The sequence below is a fragment of the Lutzomyia longipalpis genome, chromosome 4 (genome assembly GCF_024334085.1).
Source record: "Lutzomyia longipalpis isolate SR_M1_2022 chromosome 4, ASM2433408v1".
Lineage (NCBI taxonomy): Eukaryota > Metazoa > Arthropoda > Insecta > Diptera > Psychodidae > Lutzomyia > Lutzomyia longipalpis.
The window spans coordinates 9141276-9165521 of record NC_074710.1 but is presented as its reverse complement, the minus strand read 5'-3'; the positions used below and the strand labels follow the sequence as shown (position 1 = coordinate 9165521).

General features: G+C 34.7%; 1 protein-coding gene across 1 annotated transcript in view; it reads right to left on the bottom strand.

The window, feature by feature from the left end:
• The window catches only part of LOC129796074 (ABC transporter F family member 4), a 41607-nt gene that overhangs the window by 7427 nt on the left and 9934 nt on the right, over window positions 1-24246 (bottom strand). Inside the window, exons 2-4 of the mRNA XM_055837776.1 lie at window positions 16779-17051; window positions 12906-13132; window positions 864-1354 (exon numbers count right to left, since the gene is read on the bottom strand). Of these exons, the coding sequence (XP_055693751.1) occupies window positions 864-1354; window positions 12906-13132; window positions 16779-16973 (913 nt within the window). The 5' untranslated portion in view covers window positions 16974-17051. The remainder of the gene's footprint in view (window positions 1-863; window positions 1355-12905; window positions 13133-16778; window positions 17052-24246) is intronic.

Below are 24246 nucleotides of genomic sequence, written 5' to 3'. Positions count from 1 at the left end.
TTTATAGAGTTGCAAACGATTAGCGGGAGGAAATTCAAAACTTCTTATTTTTATACAATTCTTTATCGAGAATTCGTGTGAACTAATTTACCTATCTATAATGATATTTTGAAGCTTTTTTCTTGTTTTACAATTTGCAGTACTATCGAATTAAAAGATTTTATAACTTCAATTTTGATCTAAAAGAGATTATTTAATGAAGTCCTTCAATTTATCAATTGGTCTTCAACGAACTTCTAATCTCCAATATTTTATTGAATTTTATTAAATACTTTCTCAGATATTTTTGCTCTTTCTCTCAATCTTTTGCTGATTAAATAGCTTGTAGGTTGTGAGGAGACGAGCACATTATACGAATGATTCACCACCTTGCGCGCGCGATGGTGACAAAAGTAGATCATCGCGGCCCGAGTTTACGTTATTTTCACTTGTTGGCCACGAAGAGATCTCCAACACGCCAGAAATGCGAAATGAATGCCCGAAATTGATTTATTTGCCATCATCTCACGCAGCCACTTTTCCCCGCCAACGGATTTCTTCTTCGTCGTGCCATGGCAGCTATATAAGCAAGTCTGCCAATTGCTTTGGTCAGACGTTTAAATGATTTTTTATGTGTCACTGTGTCACCCGAGAGATGCAGTGAATTCATGCACTTGCATTCCATTCATCCGGATGCCGGTGATTTCGCGAACGAGTTTTTTTCTTCTTCTTTGCAATGTGAGGTGAATTTTATCTTGCTTATGGAAAAAGGGGCGCTGCATTGCACATTCCTCGCACAGGGTGATTGAGGAAGTCTCAATCGGTATTTCCGGTACGGTTGGATGCTTAAGAAAAAAAAATAGAGAAAGAAAGGAAGAACTCACCACTGGATGTTTGTCCATCTTGTCGTTCTGGACTTGGCGCGAGATCCGATCCAATACCCGATGAGCCACGCGATGAGACACCCTGCTTCCCCGAATTCGGTGCACCCACAATCAACTGATTCTGGCACCTTCGAAGCTCTGTGGCTGCCAAATTTCCTTTTGATCTGTGCATTGTGTCGTAGTCACGCGGCGGAAGGAGCAACGGCGGGCCATTTCCATTCAATTTGGCGCGCAATTCAGCCGCCAGGGAGTCATACAGGGTGGCCCTGGGTGCTCCACCGGCTACAGGAGAAATGGGACTCGTTGGTGAGTGTTCACCACTACATTCGGACTCTCGTGTGCTCGTATCATCACTCCCCAGGGATGATTCAAAGCGTCGCGGTGGCGATGTGGCACGTTCCATCTCCACACGACGACCCATCGGTGGCTTTGGAACCTTCGGCACCATCTTTGGGGACACATGTGGCGGTGGTGGCTGCTGGAGCCCCAATCTACAGAGAAATAAGCAAAAGAAGAAAACATTTTATAGGTCGAGACCTTTATTTGAATTCTCGCTCTCTCGTGATTTTCTCCTGCAACACATTCCCATGGCGAATCTGCATCAAGGTTTTCCCACAGACTTTAGCCGAGAATTTAAAAAAAAAATGTGAGTAAAAATAAAAACCGTGCAAGGTGTGAATATGCCGTGAAAATCAAATGCATTTTAGGTACAAAAAGGGCTAAATAGAGGGCAAAATTAAATAAAAGAAAAATTAAAAAATTGACAAAAGAAGGACACGCAAAGGTGACCAAGAAACCCGTTCAAATAACTGAAACAGTTGAATAACTTGAAAATTTTAAATCTCAACTGTCATTATCAAAGGACGCTCTGATAACCAAGATGGCGGACATAAATCAAGCTTAAAATGCAACAAGATTAAAAATAAAATTAGCAAACGATATTAAATTAGAGAATTCTTCTTAGAAAGTGGACCAGAAGGTTTATAAAAAAAAAAGAAAAGAAATTCTGAAAAACAATTTGAAAAAATTTATGCAAAAATTCAGAGAATGAAGAAGTTTTTAATTCAATAAAATGGCCCTTCACATTGCTCAACCTCTTCTCCTCCAACCAAGAGATGTTGATGCAATTTTCTCACACAGAAGGTGCCTCATTGTTGTTGGCGCGCGAGTTGAAGAACAATCTAAACGAGCACGTGGGTGTTTGTGCCCTCAAATGGCTCTTCGTGTCACATTTTCTCTCCCCATGTGCTTTATTGTGTGCTTGGGTGACCTTCTGGTGACCCGCGGGATTTCTCTCTCGTCCACAAATGGGATCAAACAGATGATCGATCGATTCTTTTCGAAAAACTTTCTACTTCCTGTCTCTTTTGCATTCCAAACGAACGTGTTCGCGCCACATGCACCTTCTTGCGCACGTCACTCATCATCAAATTAGACCACAAATTAATGCAGCACTAACTAGTTTAATAAAACTCCCCCCGTTTGTGATCGCATTTCCACCAAGATGCTGTTGTGACCAAAAGAAAAAAGATGGCGAGAGAGCTCCAACGGGAAGTCGCATCATCCAACCAACAAACCTCCATGAAAAGCGCGCTCTTTTCCTGCTTTTGTTCAAAATTTTCAAGAATAAAATGCGCAAAGAGACACCGATAAACCACCATTTTCTCTCTCAATTTTCTTATTGTTTCGAAAGCAAATTTTCTCTCTTTTTTTCTTCTTAATTAATTTACAAGACTTTTGTCTTTTATATCGTTGCTTTTTTTCTAAACCATACCATTGAATGTCGAGGTATATGGAAGGCGAACACAGGAATTGTGTTAAAAAGTTGTATTGTGATTTTTTTTTCACTGGGAAATTCTTTTAAAACGATCAATTTTAAAAGTTGGTTTTCACAAAAAAACGAAATCACAGCTATTGCAATTGATGAAAATTCTTAACCTTTTTTTTTAATTTTCAGTCGTTTTTAAGACAGTTTATTTTTTAAAAAAGGGTACATTTACTTCAAGAAATTGTTCTTTTTTAGCATTTTATATGTCTGAAAGATAACTTTTGTAGGCTTAAAATTCTAACGATCTTACGGATGTAAGCAAAAAATCTGTTGATCTGTAAATCTCCAGAAAGAACTCTTACGATCTCAAGGTCTCAGCAATGAAATCTCGTGATAACGCGGTCTTATAATAAGTATTTTTTGCCATCTTAAACATTGAATTTTGCGATCTATCAGGCTCAAGCAAAAAATCTCGCGATCATACAGTTTTAAGTAGAAAATATTGCGATCTTATTGTCTTAAACTGAAAATTCAGATCATCTTACAGATTTAATCAGAAAATCTAGCGATCTTACGAATTTAGTTACGTAAATGGGGTAAAAACTTTTGTGGTATTTCAGATTTAAAATGTAAGTTTTAGATCTTTCAGACTTTGGATTAAAAAAAATGTTGCGATCTTTTATATTTATGCAGTTTGTGGTACTAAGGAAGAGTTTTTTTTGTTTGAAGTATTATATCTCATGATCCTCCTCAAAATCAGTCAAGAAATATTGCGATCTTATGTTCTAAGCGGAAAAAAAATAATGATCGTACAGCCGTAAGAAAAGAAATCTTTTGGTTTCAAGTGAAAAAACTTGTGATCTTGTAGCCCAAAAAGTAAAGAGTTTGCGATCTTCCATTTTCAAGCGAATTTTCTTGTGATCTTAAGGTTACAGACAAGTATGATATTCGATTTTATATACGTTCAAGCAAATAATTTCAATATCTTTAAATTAAAAAAAAAATTTCGCGATCAAGAATTTTGTAAGTCTTTTGCAGGAAGGAAATCTTACATTTACAAGGAAAAACCTCTGCGATCTTATGATTCTATACGAATTCTATACGAATTCTTTGCGATCTTGTGATCTTTTGAACGATCTTCAACGATGATTAATCTTAAAAAAAATACTTTAGCTTTAGGTAGTCAACATTAAAATCTTATTTACCAGAAACTCCCTCAACTCGTGTTGTCTTGCCCATACCTCGTCACAATTGCCATCGAACTGTGAGAGAGTGGAAAATAAGCAAATTTCGTGTGTCTAACCAACAACTTTCCTAATTATTCTCCTCTAATACCTACATAGCGCTAATTGTACCGCACGACGAGTGAGGTGCAAAAGAAGACATTAAACATGAAGACATCACATTTTGTGGTTAAAAAGTAAATTTATATTGGAGCGTGGGTTGATGTTTGATGAAATTTTCCATCCAATATCTCCGTTCCTCAACAAAATTGTACGTTGTATTAAAGACAAAAGTCAACGGTGAAAAGAAGGAGCATTAAATTCCCATCTCTTAAAATAAACCCATTGCAATGATCTTCTCACGCGCTGGTACTTTTCACTTGATCAAATACAACCAAGATTATGCTTGAGAAGTTTACTTGGGGCTCGAGCACATGGATTTTATGTACAAATTGGAGGAAATTATCACATTTCTTGCGTCTTCGTAGTGCGCAATAAGAAATAAAAATTACAGTTAAGAAACGTTTCTTCAATTTTCAATGCCGTTTTATTTTAGCATTTTTTTTTCTTACAGGAAATATTATTTATTACGTAAGTACATGATCATTACCGATCGTCTTTGAAAAAAAAAATTGTGGATATGACTTAAATGTGATTACAAGGGAACCCTTTAAAACGTTTTTATCAAATTAAGACAATTTTTTTAAGAAAAATTCCATAAAATAATAAGAATTTATTGTAATTGATATAAGTCGCAAAAGTTAACTGAAACAGCGACCAAGAAACCCTCGAAATCTTGAAAATTTCAGTACAAAATTCTAAGATTTCAAAGGTTTCTTGATCGCTGAATAAGACCCATTATTTAAATTTCAATTTGATTTCAAAATTTTTGACAAAAAAAACTAAATATATAAAATTCAAAAAAGCTTTACTATTTAGCACAAAGGCCTTACATTTTTAAGGAATTAATACTAAAAAGGAGAATTCAATTCGAATTGAACATTTAGTGAGGTTCCCTAGTCTGAGAAATCCAATTCTCAACATTGTAATTCTTATCACGTGCCCTATTTCACGCCCACGACGTTCACCATTTCTTCTTTTTCGATAATAAGGTTCTTCCCATGCAGAGAATGTTATCAAAAATAGGATTCAAGAAATTTTTGTGAGGTGTTTGTTGACTTAAAAATAGATTTTTTTCGTGGTCTGATTCTTAATTAAATTTGAGAATTTAGCTACGAATTCAACTTCTAAAATTAATCAGCAATTCAAAGATCGACTAAAGATTTTTGGGATGAAGCTTTAACGGTCAGCTATGGCTTGATCAAGTCCTCAGTTAAGGCCTCTATGAGTTTTCTTCATTTTAAAGACATTCACAAGGACAGAAAGATCCTAAATTGACTTAAATTTTAAAAATCATAACGAATTTCCCGCAATTTTAGTTCAATCAATAAAAAAAGATATGTGGCATAGAATGGCAGAGAAACCACTACATGAGGATTGCACAATAAATGCTGGTTTGTCTCTCTACAAAGTGAATGTGAAAATTACTTATGATCGCATTCCTCAGCAGTACGACAACAAGTGTTTAGTCGCTCTGTACCAACCACACAAAAATATTTGCTGATGATCGTACATACTGAAGAATGGTGGGAGATTTGAGTGGACTTTCAATTTTTCTTATATTTTTGGCCGCGGTTTTAGAATGCGAGAAGTGGCGGCAACATTCTTTGCGTGGTCATCGGGAGGTGTGGACAAAGTTCAAAGGAGTTAGAGAGTCGCACTAAAAAACGGCGGAATTCACCGAGGAAGCATTTTTGAAAAAACAGTTTTATGATATAATGGCGCAAAATCACGATATTGTGTGATACAGCGTGAGATGGCTGGAGGATGGTCGCGATGATCTCCAATGGAGCATGACGCGCCGGGAAAAGTCTGCACACAACACCCGATAAGGCGTCATGACTCTCCCATCGTGTCTAATCGACAAATTGTGATCTCTTGGCAGAGAGAGAACTTTCGTCTTATGAGCATTGAGCTTCTTGTACCGGAGCGCAAAGTTGGGCAATATTACAGCGGCGACAGTTAAACGACTAATTCAGATAAATGTTTGGTTAATTTGGGGTGTTTAAAATTGTTTTAAAAGGTAAAATGTTCGAAATTTTGGCACAAAATTTTGTATAAAAATTTGCAAAAATGGAAAAAAAATTAATGTTATAAATCATTCGAGGTTAAAGTAAAACAGAATAAAATTTCCTGCTCAAAATTTACTATTTTTCATCTAGAATTTAATCATTTATAAGCTTGATTTAAATATTTTTAGCCTTCTACTTCTCTATGTCTTTTTTTAGAACTGAAAACTTCATAATATTTCTCGGCTTAAGTTTAATACTTTTCGGCTTTAGTTTACTACTTTTTTTCAGTTTGAATCTAGTCCTTTTAGGCTTAAACCAAGCACTTTTCAAGCTTCTGCTCCTCAATCTAAACGATTTTAAGTTTAAAAGATCTATATTTTCATTTCTTTGGCGAATTATCCGAATATTAGCGATTAATCCGAATTTTTTTTGAAAATTCGAATTACAACTTCATTCAGATTAGAATTAAAAACTTCATAATATTTTTCGACTTAAGTTTACTACTTTTCAGCTTGAATTTAGTCCTTTTAGGCTTGAATCAAGCACTTTTCAAGCTTCTGCTCCTAAATCTAAACCATTTTAAGTTTAAACACTTCTTGAGGGCCTTGAGTCTTTCAAGCCATAGAGTCTGATTAAGTTCCTGAATAGAAAGAAAACGCTGCTAAGATTGTGAGAAAAAATGTACTGGTAAGCTGACCAAGCTTACGAGAGCTGTGTTTCTTTCAGTGTACCAATTTTGTGAGAGCAAACTAGAACGCGAATTTGTTTAAATACGCGCAAAGTCGGGAAAAGTTGAAAAGTCATACCCTAAGAAATCTTTAGAAGGCTATATCTCGGGAATGGCTCCATAGATTTTCGAGTTTGAGCTATCGTTGGAAAGGTCTTAACCTCAACTATAATATATAAAAATATGAAGTAAATCGATAATGGCATTTTCGAAATATTCGAGTTCGAAATTTTCGAAAACTTTGTTTTTGACTTTAGCGCCTCTCGCGGTCATTTCTCGAACTTGCAATGTTCTAGACATTTGTAGGGCTTCACGAAACCTTTCATTTGCGCTTGAGTTGATCGAAATCGGACTGGTAGAACCCGAGATATGACATGCCAACTTTAGAAGGCTATATCTCGAGAACGGCGACATAGATTTTCTTCATTTTTGGCATGGAGCTAGATAATATGGTCAGCTATAACATATCAAAAAATGAAGCAAATCGATAATGGCGTTTTCGAGATATTCATCGAAAACTCATCGAAAATTTTGTTTTTGATTTTTGGCCCTCTTGCGGTCACTTTTGAAACTTCAGATGTTCTAGAGAGTTGTAGGGTTTGTTGAGATCTTTCATTTGACCCCGGGTTGATCAAAATCGGTCTAGCCGTTTTCGAGTTATGGTCGATTTTCGATGAAAAATTGTGGCGGCCATATTGACTAAACGGCTTGACCGATTTTCGAAAATGAGGTATCGTTGGAAAGGTCTTGATGGCCCCTACAACATATAAAAATTTCAGATTTTTAGCTATTACAGGGGCTGAGATATAGCGAAAACAAAATTTTGAGGTTATTCAAAATGGCTGACGGGGTGGTGGGGGGTAAAATTTGACATCATAATCGGATGTCTTCCAGTCGATATTTAAACTTTGCCGTTTACCGCAAGTCTCTATCTATCACCGTTCTCTCGCAATTTAGCGATTGATTCCGGACGGCCGGACGGACGGACGGCCGGACGGCCGGACGGCCGGACGGCCGGCCGGAAAAAAAATTTTTTGGCGCATACGTTTTTTGGAATGTGGGGACCCTAATTCGTGCTCATCCCAAGTTTGAGCCCGATCTGACGACTTTCGATTTTGCTCGGTACACAAAAGCTGTGTCTGAAAGAAACACAGCTAAAACGCCCTCTTAACTTTGAACCTGTCTCTGATTTACTATCATACACCTCTCAAACCGCCTAAAATAAGCTCGGCTTAGGACTCTCATTGCAGTGTACTGTATACACCATGTCCCATTGCCTATGATCGACACGCGATCGGGTATTGCATTTCAAACTTGTTTTTCATCGAAATTATTGGGCAATTCCATCCATAATGGATGTGCAGGAAAATCAACTTTGGTGGTGCAACGTGGATTTAGAGCCAAATAAGAGCTCGCGACGAGGTGTCTCTTTGGTGGCTCTAAGCAAATGTTATTTGAAAGAAAAAAAAAGACTTTCTACATCAGCAAATAAATCGCGCGTATTTTCTACACACAATTATGTTTCTCCAATTTATGCTTTACCATCGATGTTTACCATGTACGGGGGGCTGTGTCTTTTATGTAACTTTTTTGCCCCTTTTTGTGTGTGTGGAACTTTTCCGTGTCCCTCTACGTGCTCAATTTTCCCCGTATTGATTGCTGATGAAAAATGAAAAGTGTTGCGTGTATTTTTTATGATTTATTTTTCAAGCAGAGAGGGGAAAGCATTTATGCGGCAGTAGCCTCAATCTTTCACCTCCTTCACCTCTTTCACGATCAATTTATTTCCATGGCAATTTGGAGCAATTATTGGCATCATAGAGCAAAAGAAGAAAACGTGTATGCTGCCTTCGCGCATAAACACAGCATGGATGGAAGATGCTACAGCAGCGGTGAAGTCTTAACGGTAAGACGTGTAGCTATTGTTAAAATTAAATAAATCTTATGCGGCATCAACAATGCGTTCGATGGAAATGATCTCTCGCTCGTCGTGTGTGGAAACCCACGGAGGAAAAGAAGTCTTATTTTTTCGGCTGAGGAAACATTTACAAATAAAGCACAGAAGGCACCACCACCGAAGTTGAGCCAATTTAGAAGAAGATGGATTATTATATAAAGAAAAACATACAACTTGGCGGAAATGCCGTGGGTGCATAATTTTAAGAAAGACAGAGAGATGGTACCAAACTCGAGATACGGAGGTGCAAGAATGTTATGAATGGAATATTTTAAAATTCACCTCTTCAGGTGTTGTGGGGCGCGTCTACGCTGAGAAAATCCCTCACTTCCATGTCGCTTTTGGCTGTATTTACGGCATTTATATTAAATCCAATTGGAGGAATGTCTCCGCCGTCTTTGCCACATGGGAGTAGCAGCATTTTGAGAAGATAGATTTTTCAAAATGCAAAACACATCAAATGAATGAATTATAGCGGATTGTTGGGCTCACCTTTACTTTTTTTTCTTTACAATATTTATTTTAAAAGAGAATTTATTCAAGTCAGAATCAATTTGACGCCTTCGTGAGTAATGTTTTTTGATGTTTGGGTTGGGAGCATTCTTTAATGCTTCTTGTCAAGCTTATTGCCTTGTTTATTAAATTAACTCGCAGCTTAGCTTGAGAGAATTTATAGTTTATTACCGTAAAGATAGGAAAATCTTATGAGAAGAAAATTATTGGATTAAAATTTTGCCGTTAGAAATATATGAAAAGTGAGCCGTAAGAAATTTTTTATGGAAAATTTTTGGAATGGAATTTTCAGAGAAAGTCTCTTTGAAAAGAATCTTACCTTTATTTTGTAAAGAAAAATATAATTTATTAGAAAGTAACGTTTGGAAAAATAAATGGAAGATAATTTCTAAAGGAAGAAAACTAATTACCTATTCAAAAAGGAAAAAAAAATTGTTAAAGATAAGAGAAAAAGAAAATTTTTCACATAACAAAATTTAAAAAAAGAGTATTAAAAAAATCTTTCTTAGAATTTCAAAAACTAGAAAATTTTAAAGTAAGAAAATTAATCAAAAAGTAAAGAAAAATTACTTTACAAAAAATTTGAAAAAATATAACTTTTATCAAAGGAAAATTAGTCAGAAAGTTTAAGATAAATTCCTTTGTAGAAATAACAAAAACGGAAATAGTTTTTACGTAAAGAAATTAGACAGAAAATAATAGAAAATTCTTTTTCTTAAATTCTTAGAAAAGAGAAATATTTGTTGTATCATAGACAATCCTTGGAAAAACTACTCAGGAAGTAAAGAAAAAAATTACTTTGTCAGAGATTCAGAAACGAAAAAAAAATTACATGAAATAAATTTAATCATGTGTAAAGAAAAATCATTTCTTTTGTATTGATAAAAGAAGAAAATTATTATTGAAGGAATATAAGTCAAAAAGTCAGAAAGAAATCTTTCGTTTTAAATAGAAGAAAAAGAAATTTTTTTACGTATAAAAATGATAGAGAAGTAGAGGAAAATTCCTTGGCTAAAAATAAGAAAAGAATGTTTCTAGGATAAATAAAATACTTCGTTAGAAATTCGAAAAAAAAACAATTTCTACAGTAAGAAAATTTAGACATGTTCAACAGGAAAATTTCTTTGTAAAAAATTAGAAAACAAGAAAATTTCTTACGTAAGAAAATTAAGGAAAATTCCTCTTTGACATGCCGTCTTAAAATCAAACTCAAACATAATAAAAGCTAAATACGGAAACATACAAAATTATTGAAAAAAAAATTTCCCAATAGAAAATTAAATTTGATTAATCAATGACTTGGGATTATATTATTTATTGAGTGACTAAAATAGAGAAAAAAAAATTGTGCCATGCGGAGTCTTATTCAATGTGATTAAATATTTATAAATGAATAAAATTAATTTATAAATATACATGTAGAATAGTTTATTAAATGGGTAAAGAGGTTGATGGTACATGAGGTGATTTTTCCTTCGTCACAAATTTTCACGGCTTTTCTTTGCACTTGTCGTCTAATCTCTCTCTCTGATGTTCGTACGTACTCTACTTTGATTTCGATTTTGAATCCAAATTCTAATATTCCCACATTCGGCCATCCTACACTAATCATCCGTCCTCGGATGATCCCATCACAGTCCAGTTACGTCGCCATGTCGTCATCTTTGTAGCTCAATCCGTCTTCCCATCATTTCGTCTTGATTTTGCTGTTGACCTCACGGTAGTCGAAATACAATACTCTTGGACCACTGCTATTCTCCGGCATCTTCTTCAAGACTTCTTCACAAATGTTCAGCTCAACAATCTGAATGCTTCTGGTCACATCAGCAACAATCTCTAATTTTTCATGATCACTCACAGCATCCTTGGCATCTTTGTCCTCGTTGATCGCCTCATCAAGTTCATCCTCGTTGATCACATCCTTCTCTGAACTCATCACAGGGCTTGCAATCTCTTGGATTTCCTCTTTAAACTTCTTAACACTTTCCTCAAATTCTTCATCGTCTTGTTTAGCTGTTTCACCATCAAATTCTTCAACTCCTTCGAGCACTTGATCATCGAACTCCTCTTTAATTTCCTCAAATTGCTCAACCTTTTCTTCACAATCATCATTTTCACCAACTTCTTCGAAGGTTTCATCATCATCATCAGATTCTCCATCTTCACAGTTCTTTTGAATTTCCACAACGATCTCATCTACTTTCTCACATACCTCATCATCTGATTCTTCTTCAACGTCATCGTCTTCATGCACAGAACCTTCGTCTTCATCCTCATAATCTTCATCTTCATCCTCAGAATCATCTTCATCTTCATCGTCGGATTCATCTTCCTCGGATTCATCATCTTCTTCGTCAGAATCATCATACTCTTCTTCTTCATCGTCACTAGGCACTGCACAACTTTCCTCGCGTTTAAACTCCTCCACAAGTCCTTTCCTCAATGCTCTCCAGTTGGTCAGGCCTCTCGTGCAACTCAAAAACATCCTCGCCGTACTCTTCATTAACTTCCGGCAATACACAAATCTTTGGATCTCGTCCCATCGCTGCTTCTTTGCCAAATTCTCAAACTTCTGCAGCCACTCACCAAAATTCTCATGGCGTTCACCCGTGAAGGTTCCCAATTTCTTCTCAATTTCACAAAATTCTCGCATCTCTCGTCTCAGCGTCTCAAAGGTCCTGAGCTAGTGAAATTCTTCCTTCAGCGTCTCGGCGTCTATCGTCTCAGCGTCTAATTCCTCCAGAAGAATTTCCGTCGTGCGCCCATTCACTCTTCACACATCACAGCACCTCAATCTACCATTCAGAGCCTCTATCCCGGTTGAGCCCCCAAAATTGTAGAATAGTTTATTAAATGGGTAAAGAGGTTGATGGTACATGAGGTGATTTTTCCTTCGTCACAAATTTTCACGGCTTTTCTTTGCACTTGTCGTCTAATCTCTCTCTCTGATGTTCGTACGTACTCTACTTTGATTTCGATTTTGAATCCAAATTCTAATATTCCCACATACATTTCATAATTTTTAACATAACTTCACGATATCGATGGATTTGAAGTTAAATCATGCGCTTTTTTTATGCGGATGATCGTGAAATTAAAACATTAAGCAACATGGTGCATTGCATAATTTGATTGCAACTACAATTTGGTCAACATTGGGTACTAAATGATTGCACATTTTGTTGGCATAAAAGTGGTCGCGTCGCATTTCTTAGATAATAAACCCAACAAACATGTGCGCGCGCAATCGGCAAATAGATTAGCTAAGATTGCAAAAATCTCAAAATTATTTAATTGGTGAAATCGGTTTGTGGACAAAGAAGAAGTGCCTTCGATGGGGCTCTTATTTGCGTCCTAAATTGACGATTAATTTACCAATGAGCATATGAACTTCATCAATATCATGGTGTCTCATAAATATCGCGCACAAGCGAAAGGAGAAATTGCCTTGTCAATCTCAACATTGATGGCCACCACAGCCATCCTTCCGATTGATTTAAAACGCGAAGAAGGTGGAGAAATTTTCCTCTCTGCGAGACATTCGCGCGCAATCGTGCATTTCACCGCACTATTTTATAATTTGCACGTGACATGGTGGCATTGTCAATAGTACATGCAGCTTGTTGCTCGGATGTTGTTGTTGGGTATCAAACTGTGTGGCTAATTGGTTGTTGTGTGTGCGCGCATGGGGAAGGGGAGAAAAAAGGGAAAAGAGCACTCACCTCGATTCGAGTTCATTGAAACGCTTCTGATTTTCCGGTCGATTGATCAATATTTGAAGTTGCTGATGCAGTGCCTGAGCCGTACTTTCCGAATCACACCTGTACGCGTGTACGTGAAGAGGACACCTCGTTGCAGGGTTGTACAGCAAAAGAACACACGCCACCACATCGTCTGTCTGCACGGAGCAGGTGATTGCGCTGTGTGGTATGAAATGCTTCGAGGAGCCCTGTGTGTGGAGAAAAAAGCAAAGAACTTTTTTTTTATCACCGGAAGGAAGTGCACACAAGAATGCTTTTAATGTTTTAATGCTTGGTAACAAGCGAGGGAATGGTGGATAATGAGCAACATGTATTGAACATTATATTGTCTTCAATTTATTTTGAGAAAATTGAGTTTTTTCTCTTAAGAGAAAGCATATTTGGTAAAATGAATTAGCTCGTGTCTTTCTAACGTTTCCAAAATATAATTTTCTCAACCCAATTTGCACCCTAACTAGTTATGTACGAACAGTAACTAACACAGTAAGGAGAGAAATGTTTTCATCATTGCGGATTTTTTTTAAACTTACTTGAGAAAAAGGTTTTGTTGTTTGTAAAATGTTGTATGAATTTTTTGCACATTTTTGCCGGATTTAATTTTTATTTATGTATATTTTGAAAACGTCAAAAGGTGTTTATCTGAATAAAAACATTCGGATTATTCAGATGATTCGCCAAAGAAATCAAATTATTCAGAGAAGAAACATTTATTTCTTTTTTAGTTTTAAATCGGTTGAGACGGAGGAGCAAAAGCTTAAAATAAAATGTACTAAATTCCAGTCGAAGAAATATAATTTAATTTAGCACTTTATAGGCTTAAATTTAGTACCATTTTTCCATTGTATTCAGTATACTATTTCAGTTAGAATTTAATATGTTTTTGGATAAAATTTAGTAAGTACTTTTAATTGGTGAAGTTAGTACTTTTTCCATTTGAATTTACTAATGCTTCTGCTTGAATTTGTACTTCTTAAAAATTAATCTTAAGAAGTAACTTCAATAATTAAAAGTACGAAATTAAAGTCGAAAACATAGGTACTAAATTCTAGCCAAAAATGTATTAAATTCTAACAGAAAAAGTTATCAGTTTCATAGGAAAAAGTACTAATTTTAAATCGAAAAAGTACTAAATTAAAGGCAAATATGTACTAAATTTAAGAATAAAATGTACTAAATTTAATAACAAGAAATACTTTTAAAAAAGTAAATTTTGACCGAGAAAGTAGTAAATTCAAGCTGAAGAAGTTACTATAAATTCTAGCTGAAAATGGGCATATTCAGATCTTCGGAAATATTGTAATTATTCGCTAATCTGCGGATTTATTCGCCAAAATAGTCAGAATATTCGGCAGATAAACAGCCATTGGAAAATGTTAATAGAAGGTTTTACTAAAAAGTTAACAAATTATGAAAAATTTTCGGTTTTTTGACAATAAAATCATGAAAAATAACAATTTTATTAAATAATATTTAATTTAATTAAATAGATTTTAATTAAATTTGATTTTTAAGTCTTGATGGTAAAGATTGTGTCAAAAATGTGCCAAAATTCTAGCAAGATTTTACATAAAACTTTTCTCAAAATCGGTACAATTATTTCTTATGCGCTTTAATCAAATTATTAGCTATTTAGAAGGCAAAATACATAATTTATAGGTACAAATTCACCAGATATTCTGTAGTGTGCTCATTTTAAAGACCCACAAAATTCTTAAGTAGGATAGAAAATGGTCTTAACATAGAAAAATCTGAAATAAAATTTAATTATATTCATGCACATCATTGTACCTACTACATACTGCTTCCTCATATTACTCGAGACAAGGAGAAAAATGATCCAACATAATCTTTTGCCCACATAATTGGACGTGATTGGCATCAAAAATCGCTTTTTGTGCTGTCTTTACTTTCTAACTCACTCACGTGTACGATTAATTTTGCCTCCCTCCCACCTAATTCTTTGGGCACACAGATTAAACATTTCATAGATCCCTTCACAGGCACATTTAATTAATTCCATTGCAAAAAAAAGAGTTGTTATATATTTTCGTTTAATGTGACAAAATCTCATACAGGTGTTGTGCACGATCACCATTTCTTTGATCATTTTACTCGTTGCAAGATTATAAATTTAGTCGGTTGATCAAACTGGAATGGGACAAGCCAATCAACACTATATGCTTATGGCTTCTTGTTTGGTGCAATTTGGCGGAAAAGACGAGAGAAAATTTCATTAATATGTACACTGGAGTTATGTAAGAAAATTGTTGTTATATTTTAATTAACCATTTCGACGTGCTTTGTTGCCCATTCTCTGCGCCATTTTTCCGAGCAAACCTAATTCCTCCCATCGCATGAGATTCTTTTATATATCATTTTTTTGCTTAATTCCTCTGACATGAATGCCTAATTATTCGCAAGAGAGCATTTTATGTTGATTATCACTTTGGAGACACTCAATGAGCAAAAAAAAAATGAAGAGGAGCCATGCAAGACACGCAAAGGTGATTTCGTCAAATGCTCCCTTCTTCGAAGGTTTCTTCTTAAAAAAAATTTCATCTCATTCAAAAATGATCATTAGTGCTCTTAACTAGCAGAATGTCGCACGAGAAAGACTTTCGAAAGCCAACATTAAATTCTTCTTTTTTTTTTCCTCATATTTCTATGAGAGACAGAGTAATGAAATAAAATATAAAATATGTCTTTTAGTTTTACAAAAATGAGAGAAAATAATGGATTTTATATTGCTGCGGCGAAGAGACCGCAAGTAGCACCCCCGCGATGTCTTCCGCAATGTCGCTTTCACGCCAAAAAGCATAAATGAAATGTAATTCAATTTTATTCATAGAAAGCTCCCGATATTTTCCATAAATCTCAATTTAGTACACCTTAAAGTCTTCACGTTGAATGTTTTATTTTTGTAACTTCTCAATCGTTAAAATTTAAGATTATTGAGCTACTGTGCAATGGATTTTCCAGGGAGGAGGTACCAGAGCCCCCAGCCGCACACAGTATCGGCTGCTGCGGCTTGATTTGATAAGTGCCTCGGCGGCGGCGGCTTGGAAATCGGCTCGGCTGCCGGCTCAAGCGGCTTGAAATTTCGGCGGCTGGGGGCTCTGGGAGGTACCTTTCTGTTGGATTTAAATTAGCTGATTTTGATAATAATTTATGCAATTCAATTTTGTATCAGTTATTACGCTTGAAATTTCTCTGTAGTCTTTGACAGTGTGCTTAAATCCTTGACGTTTATTTTCTAAATGTTTGAAGTTTTTTATGATTTTTTTAAAGTTTGTCGTTAATTCAATCGCTTAACGTTAATTTTCTTAGGTTTAATATTTCATTTTTATTCTTTGACATTTATTCTAATGTGTGGCATTTTCTTCTAATGCTTGACGTTTCTTTAAATATATTTGACGTTTATTCAAACCTTTGACATCTTTTCCATCTTTTTTTTACATTTCTTCGTCTTTAAATTTAAATGTTAATTTTTATGCTTAACATTTATTTTCCATGATTTTGACAATTATTCTAATGTTGACGTTTCTTTTCTAACATTTGACGTTTTTTAAGGTGATTTTGAAATTTGTCAATAAAATTCTAACGTTTATAATTTTTTACATTTATTCTTCAATGTTTCTCTGACGTTCCCTTTTCTTACGTTTGACGTATCTGTTCCACCTTTTGACATTTCTAGCGTTTGACATTTCTTTTCCAACTTCTGACACATTTAACGTTAAATATTTCTTTTCAAATTTTAACGTTTTTTTTGTAACGTAAGACCTTTTTTTTTCACATAATTCCAACCGGAAATAATTTCTTTTGATACGAACTCACCTGAATTATTTTGAGCCCTTTGTGTGAGACCTGGAGTGTTACTTTGAGTGGTTCCTGCTCCCGCGATCTCTCAATGAGACGCGGAATAGCTGGCAAGAGGACTCTCTGACCTCGGAGTCCCTTTGCCTCTTGTGCACCCAGAAACCACACATAGTATGAGGCCTTTTGGACATCCTTCCTCAGTCTCAGTGCCATCGTTATGTATCCTTGTTTGTCTCAGTGCTCCATGGCGGTGAATCCGATTGATCTGCGTGTGTGCCCGCGCACAAAGTTCTAGAAAGAAAAGAAGAATTCTCATTTTAGGCGTATGGACTCTACAAATTCTTATTAATCTCAATAGATGATGCAGAGGCGGGGGGGGGGGGAGGGAGGTAGCTGGACAACACATGGAATACTCCTCAATGGGCGCACACCGTTAGCACATTCCATGATTGCCCATAATGAGAAAATCACCTGAACTCTGAGCACGTAAAGTGTCTCACAGGCGTTCATTCGTATAAGAAAGATGGCTTGCGGGGTTCTTTTGCACGGTGATGAGTTGAGAAAAATCAATTCTGCGCAATCAATCGAGGTCATTTACATCAATTTCGCTATCATAGAACCTCCATAAAGAAACAATTTGTACCGTTTCACCTTCCCGCGAAGATTCTTTTCTTGATGCTTCTTGTCTTTAGAAGAGATTCTTCTTTTTTTATTTTAAATAATTCATGCTGGTAAAAAATCACCTTTAGGGCGTATTATTGTCTACTGTCTAAAGAAATTCTTCACCACAACACACCTTCCTCCACACTGAAATATGTACAAAAAACACCTCCAACTCTTCAAGATGTTTTACTAATATGCACAAAAAAATGCTCCCAGAGAGATTAATTGTCTAGCCTATAAGCTCCGGCATAGCCGCAAGATTACTTTTCAGCTCAATATATTATACCAAAATCAATCTTAAAGAATTTCTCTTCACAAAAATGAATTTATTTCAATGCTCTTTTATTGCCGTGAGGCCGCCACACCAAAAGATCACCTCAAGGAGGAATTTTTATTCACACCACGAGATTTTTTTGCACGACCATCGGTTTTAATTTATTTAGCTGGAAGACAAGAATTGCCGGAGGAAGGGAAGTTATGTAAAAAAATATATATATTTAGCATCATTAAGCCAATTCACAGCTTTTTTATCGTAGTAAAATGCTTTATTATATTTTTGCGAGTAAAATCTCTACTTTTCACTCACTTTTGGGTGCTTTTATTTGCTCTGTATGGCATGAATAGATTGTTTGGTTTAGGTTTTAATTGAAAAGGATTTGTTGAAGAGATGATTACGTTGAAGAGATTGAAACATCCTCTTAATAATATGTGATAAAAGTTCAGTCAAAAATAGAATAAAAATTCCTTATTCTAATTTTTTTGAAAGATTAATGATCTTCTAAAAATTCTGAACAAAATCTCTTTATTTTGTAGAGGGTTATCTGTAGATTTTTTTTTTTTTTTTTTTTTTTTTTTTTTTTTTTTTATAGCACTCTAGACACTCCGCTGTGGGCCTGGGGTGCAGTGGATAGAGCTGTGGGCCTGGGGTGCAGTGGATAGAGCGCTTGAGTGCGCATCCAAAGGTCGCCGGTTCGAATACAGAACCCGGCAAACGCACCCCATCCGCCAACGTGCAATTAGATCACGTTGACCGGTTGGATCAGGAGATTGATACACTCCTATCCGTAAAATGGCCCACACGTGGTAGTATCTAGCAAGGCCGCCCACTACTTCTCCGCAAGGAGAACAACAACATCATATAGGGCGGCCGGCCCTGTTCCTATATGGGACGTAGCGCCAAAATATTTTTTTTTTTTTTTTTTTTTTTTTTTTTTTTTTTTTTCTAGACACTCCACTAAATTCTCATAAAGATATAATTACATTTGATTTTTAAAAAGCAGTTACCGCAACGAATTCTTAATATTCGCCCCTCAATTACAGATTTTTAAAATTTTAAATTTATTTAAAGATAAAACTTACATTAATATTAATACGTTTTTTTATGGCACGAAACGTGTCTTGGCTAAAAATTATAGGATAATTTTTTTTCAAGATTCTTTCAATCTTACCAAAGATTTCTCACAAAATCAAAGACAATATTTTATTTTGAACAATATTTAAACTTGATACAAGAAAATTAACAAAACTATACGAATTGTACTGAAAAACAATGCAAATTTTGGCTAAGAAATGCCTTTTAATCTGATTCCTCACACCTTTTTCTCTCTCAATTAGGTTCAATTTATTGGCATCGCACGCAAGAGGAGTGACTTTTGGATGATTTTTTTGATGACAAAACGAGATCTTTTGGTGCGCGGAATGTTCGAACAAAATGTGCTAAATATCCATCAATTAGCGATTGTGGAGTGAAAAAAAAATCGTGCCACTTTGAAATGTCTCTCAGAAACTTTCTCAAAACCATAAAACATAAATTTTTCTGAACCACCACCAAGAAGTATCTCACTCAAATGTTGATTAGTCATTTTTTTGTGGATGATTCCCATCAATTCTCAATCATTTCGCATCGTTTTCAGTGTCTGAGAAGCGCGAATTTGTGGAGTTTTCTTCGCACCGATGGGTGTGTTGTATAAAATTTTGTGGAGGCGCATTGGAATTCCTTAAATAGTTTCTATAATATTGTATATAATGATAATCTCTCAATTGACCCGATTTTATGTACAGCATAGCTTGCATTACATAAATTACAGGCGATCATTTGAGGAATTCCTCCGTGGAATGGTGAGAGCGAAAGCTATCTTGTACGATGGTATGTGCGCGCACCCATTTATTTTGAAAAGGAAATTTTTGATTTTATTTTGCTTTCTTTCTGTACGTTGGAAAATGGTTTTTTCGGGAAATTTAATTGAAGAGCTTTTGTGGAAAATTCTGTTTGAAATATGAAAAATCATTTTAATTAATTTGAAATTGTTGCAGTTAGTACGTAAGAAAACAATTATTAAATCAATAAAAATTTATTTATAATTTTTCAATAAATAATCTGCATAAACTTCTCGATAAATTAATTAGAATTTCTTTAAGAAAATTCCTTTTCTTCTTCTGAAAATAACATTTTTGTTATAATATTTCTTCAAAAAATTGATTCTCTGCAAAGTTACTAAATTTTGGCCAGCCGGGTAACTGTCAAATATATTTGATAATTTTTTACACCCCTTATAGCGTACAAAAATAGCCCTTGATGGACAATTAGACATCTTATTGCGTCTAATAATCCAAATGTGTTAACAATATTAAAGCAAAAATGGGGTCAAATTAATTTGTAGCCGAAAAATTGACTTCATTGTATAACAACACAATGATAAGCCATGAAACGAAGCCACCAAAAATTCATCAAAAGCCATTTAAGAGGCACAAAAGAAACTAATTAAAAATTATGATGAAACTTTTCGCACCTGCTTAGAAAAACAATTTATGACGATGTCCAAAAATATATTTATAGAAAAAAGAAGATTTATTAAAATAAAATTAATATTCCTCTCACAGTCAGCAATCAACAGGCCATAAGAGAAGTGATTGAGTCAACACACCATGTTGCTGAAAAGGTTGATTAGATAATGCACAGCAAACTCTTAATGTCGATTGGAGGTGTATTGGCATGAAATAATAAAGCATATGAGGAGCTCTTTTTTATGTAATGAAAATCTCAAACAGCAGCAAGTGAGGTGTGGAAGAAGTTTCGTTGGGGCAAAAGAAAAAAAAATCAAAAGGAGGATCGAAAAGAGAATTGTTGGAAGTTAGTAAGGAGGAGAGAGTAAAAAAAAATATGAAAGATTGTGTAATGGGATTTGCTATTCTCATCATCATCAGCATACCGTGAAGTCGACTCCTTTGGTCTTCTATTCTTCATTAAAATACATTGACGGTGTGTGAGGAGATGAAAAACCTTCTTCTCCGCTAAATGTCAGACCCATCGAAAACATTCTAAATTTATGTTCTCCCCATTTTGCAACATAATACACACACCGACTGCAGAGAGCTTTTCAACAATGGATTATCGACTTGATCACGGACGCTTAAATGCCAACGATATCATCCTCCAAAAATATTTATTGACTTCTCTTTGCTCTTTTTCCACCACCCTCAATCACATTTTACTCCATCATTGTGAATTTTTTTTCTGCATCACTCAATGTGCAAGAAAAAAATCACGAAGAAACTTTCCCTCAAGTACCAACATCTTTTTTTCTTTTTATGAATTTTTATCAATTACGTGATCATAAGCAACATAAGAGTAGGCAATGATTAGTGCTAATAAAGTGAATTTCTTACTCGCTGAGCATTCAATTATTTTTTTGTTTATTAAAAATATGATAATATGAAAAAAAAAATGAAGACTTGAGGAGTTTTCTATGAGACTTTGTCGCAATGGAAAATTTATTCGGAAGAAATCAGAGATATTCACAGCAATGTCTACAAGATAAGAGGGCAAAAACACCTCAATAATTCTTCAAAGCTAATGGCTAATTTTCCTGCAAAATATTGCATAAACTTTGGGTAAGAATTTACAATCTAAAACTCATTGAGAATTTAATCATTAAAACAACGCTGTGGTGTTGAGAAAAATTCCTTCATAAATTGAAATTTTATTCTAAAGATCCAACACGTTGTTAGCATTGTTAGATGCAGCATGTTATTGCTCTTTGTACATGTTACTTCATGTGCATATGCTTAGAAAGAATGCAAATTTATTAATTAGAAGAATAAAAATGCAAAACAACAATTAAAAGAAAATTATTTTTAAAATTGTTTTGAACCAAAGAAATGTTTCGAAAGAAAATTTATATATTACAAGAGGAAAAGAGAAAAAAATAGAATTTCTAACGTTAGAAAATCGTTGCTTTAATTTTTTTTATGTTTAAAAATCTAATTGAATTTTTAAGATTGTATCTATCACTTTTTTATTAAAAATAAATTTATTAAAGGTACATAAATCTTCTCGTAACGTTAGAAAATCAATGTCAGACATCGTAACAAAAGTATTAACATCAAACAAAAATAAATATGACCTGAAATGTTGAACGTTAGAAAAATAACAAATCATTGAAATAAACGATGTTTCAACACTCAAGGATATTTACAATCAAATTAAATAAATTTTATTAACTAACAAACGTTTGAAATACCGTAAAATAGAGTGTTTTGGAATTTATTTTAAGAAACAATTTTAAGACTAATCAATTCAAAGATTTCAAAGGTTTCTTGGTCGCTGAATTTTGTACTGAAATTTCAAGATTTCAAGCGAATTTCAAGGATTTCTTGGTCGCTGAATAAGGCCCATTGATTGTATTTTCAGGACAATTTTTACTAAAATTTTCAGGGGAAAACCGTAAGAAAAACCCATAATTTCTTTATTTTTTTTACTTTTTATTTCATCTTCTAACAAAATTCTTAGGTCAAATAAATTTTTTCTCTTATAAATTCTATCAAAAAATCACTTTCGAGCAGATTAACATTTTCATCTCCCTTTTAACTAATTTTAAAACTTTCAGTAGACAACTTACAAATGACATGAAAAACACACAAATTACTGTGAGCAATTTTTGCATAAAATAGCAAAATATCGTTGCTATTTCCCGTATTTTTCCTCCCTGAATACGTGGCAATTAATGGAAATTGCACCTCAAGTGCCTCTTAAATTATATTTGCACATTCAATTAAAGAACTGAAAGAGTGCAAGAAGTGCAGTTAATTATTATCTTATGTTATTTTTAATTTTCTTTCATAAAGGTGTGCATACTGTGGTGGTATTAGCTGAAGAATGAAAAAGCATAATTTTGGCGAGAAATAGAGTTGAAAGAGATCATCAAAATACAAATAAAGTAGGTACCTACATAAAGTTATAAAGTAGAGTAAATTGAGAAAGACCAACAATTGCCCACCAGATGCATCAATCCTTGACGAATAAAAATAAAATTTCGCTTGATTAAATAATCATGAAGAAGAATTTTTTAGCTGTGATTCTTTCGAAGAAAAGAATAGCACAGCTTCTGTGTACCACCTAAAATGCAATGTTGTCCGATCGGGCTCAAACTTGGTATGAGCACGAATTAGGGTCCCCACATTCCAAAAAACGTATGTCAAAAAAAAATGTTCCGGCCGTCCGGCCGGCCGTCCGGCCGTCCGTAGTATAATGCTAAATTGCAAGAGAACGCTAATAGATAGAGACTTGCGGTAAACGGCAAAGTTTAAATATCGACTGGAAGACATCGAATTATGATGTCAAATTTTACCCCCCACCCCTCCTTCCTCCATTTTGGAACACCCCTAAATTTTGTTTTCGCTTTTTCTTAGCCCCTATTAAAGCTAGAGCTCTGAAATTTTGATATGTTGTAGGGGCCATCAAGACCTTTCAAACGATACCTCATTTTCGAAAATCGGTCAAGCCGTTTAGTCAATATGGCCGTCACAATTTTTCATCGTAAATCGGCCATAACTCGAAAACGGCTTGACCGATTTTGATCAACTTGGACTCAAATGAAAGATCTCAACAAGCCCTACAACTCTCTAGAACATCAGAAGTTCCAAAAGTGACCGCTAGGGGGCCAAAAATCAAAAACAAAATTTTCGATGAGTTTTCGATGAATATCTCGGAAACTGCACTATGCATTTTCTTTAAATTTTAATATGTTATAGTTGACTATATTATCTACCACCATGCCAAAAATGAAGAAAATCTATGTCGCCGTTCTCGAGATATAGCCTTCCAAAGTTAGCATGTCTTATCTCGGGTTCTACAGGTCCAATTTTTATCAACTCAAGCGCAAATAAAAGGTTTCGTGAAGCCCTACAAATGTCTAGAACATTGTAATTTCGAGAAATGACCGCAAGAGGCGCTAAAGTCAACATTTTGCACATCCAAAATTTTTAAGTCTAAATATCTCAAAAACTGCACTATGCATTTCGTTATAATTTCAGTATGTTATATCTGAGGTCAAGACCTTTCCAACGATAGGTCATTTAAGAAAATCTATGGAGCCGTTCAGGAGATATAATGGTTTTAATTTTTTATTTAATTAATACGCAAATTCTTAGGCGCCTCGCGAAGCGGGGCGCCTTATATATAAGGTATATGAATATAAATGCAGAGTAAAATATAACGGTAAAATATAAATATATATAGTTATTAATATATATAAATTAGTACGCTAACTATTTGGCGCCCCGCGAAGCGGGGCGCCTTATATATAAGGTATATAAATATAAATGTAAATGCAAAGTAAAATATAACGGTAAAATATAAATATATATAGCCACATGGTACAGATTAAGGAGAAAAGGGAATGTACATGGTAAGTTTCACTTACGGGCTGTGATTCTTCCTTCAGAGGCCAAGTTAAATATATGTAAATGCAAAGTCTAATAGATAGCTGTAGAGTATGGATTAATCAGAAAAGGGAATGTACTGGTAAGTTTCACTTACGGGCTG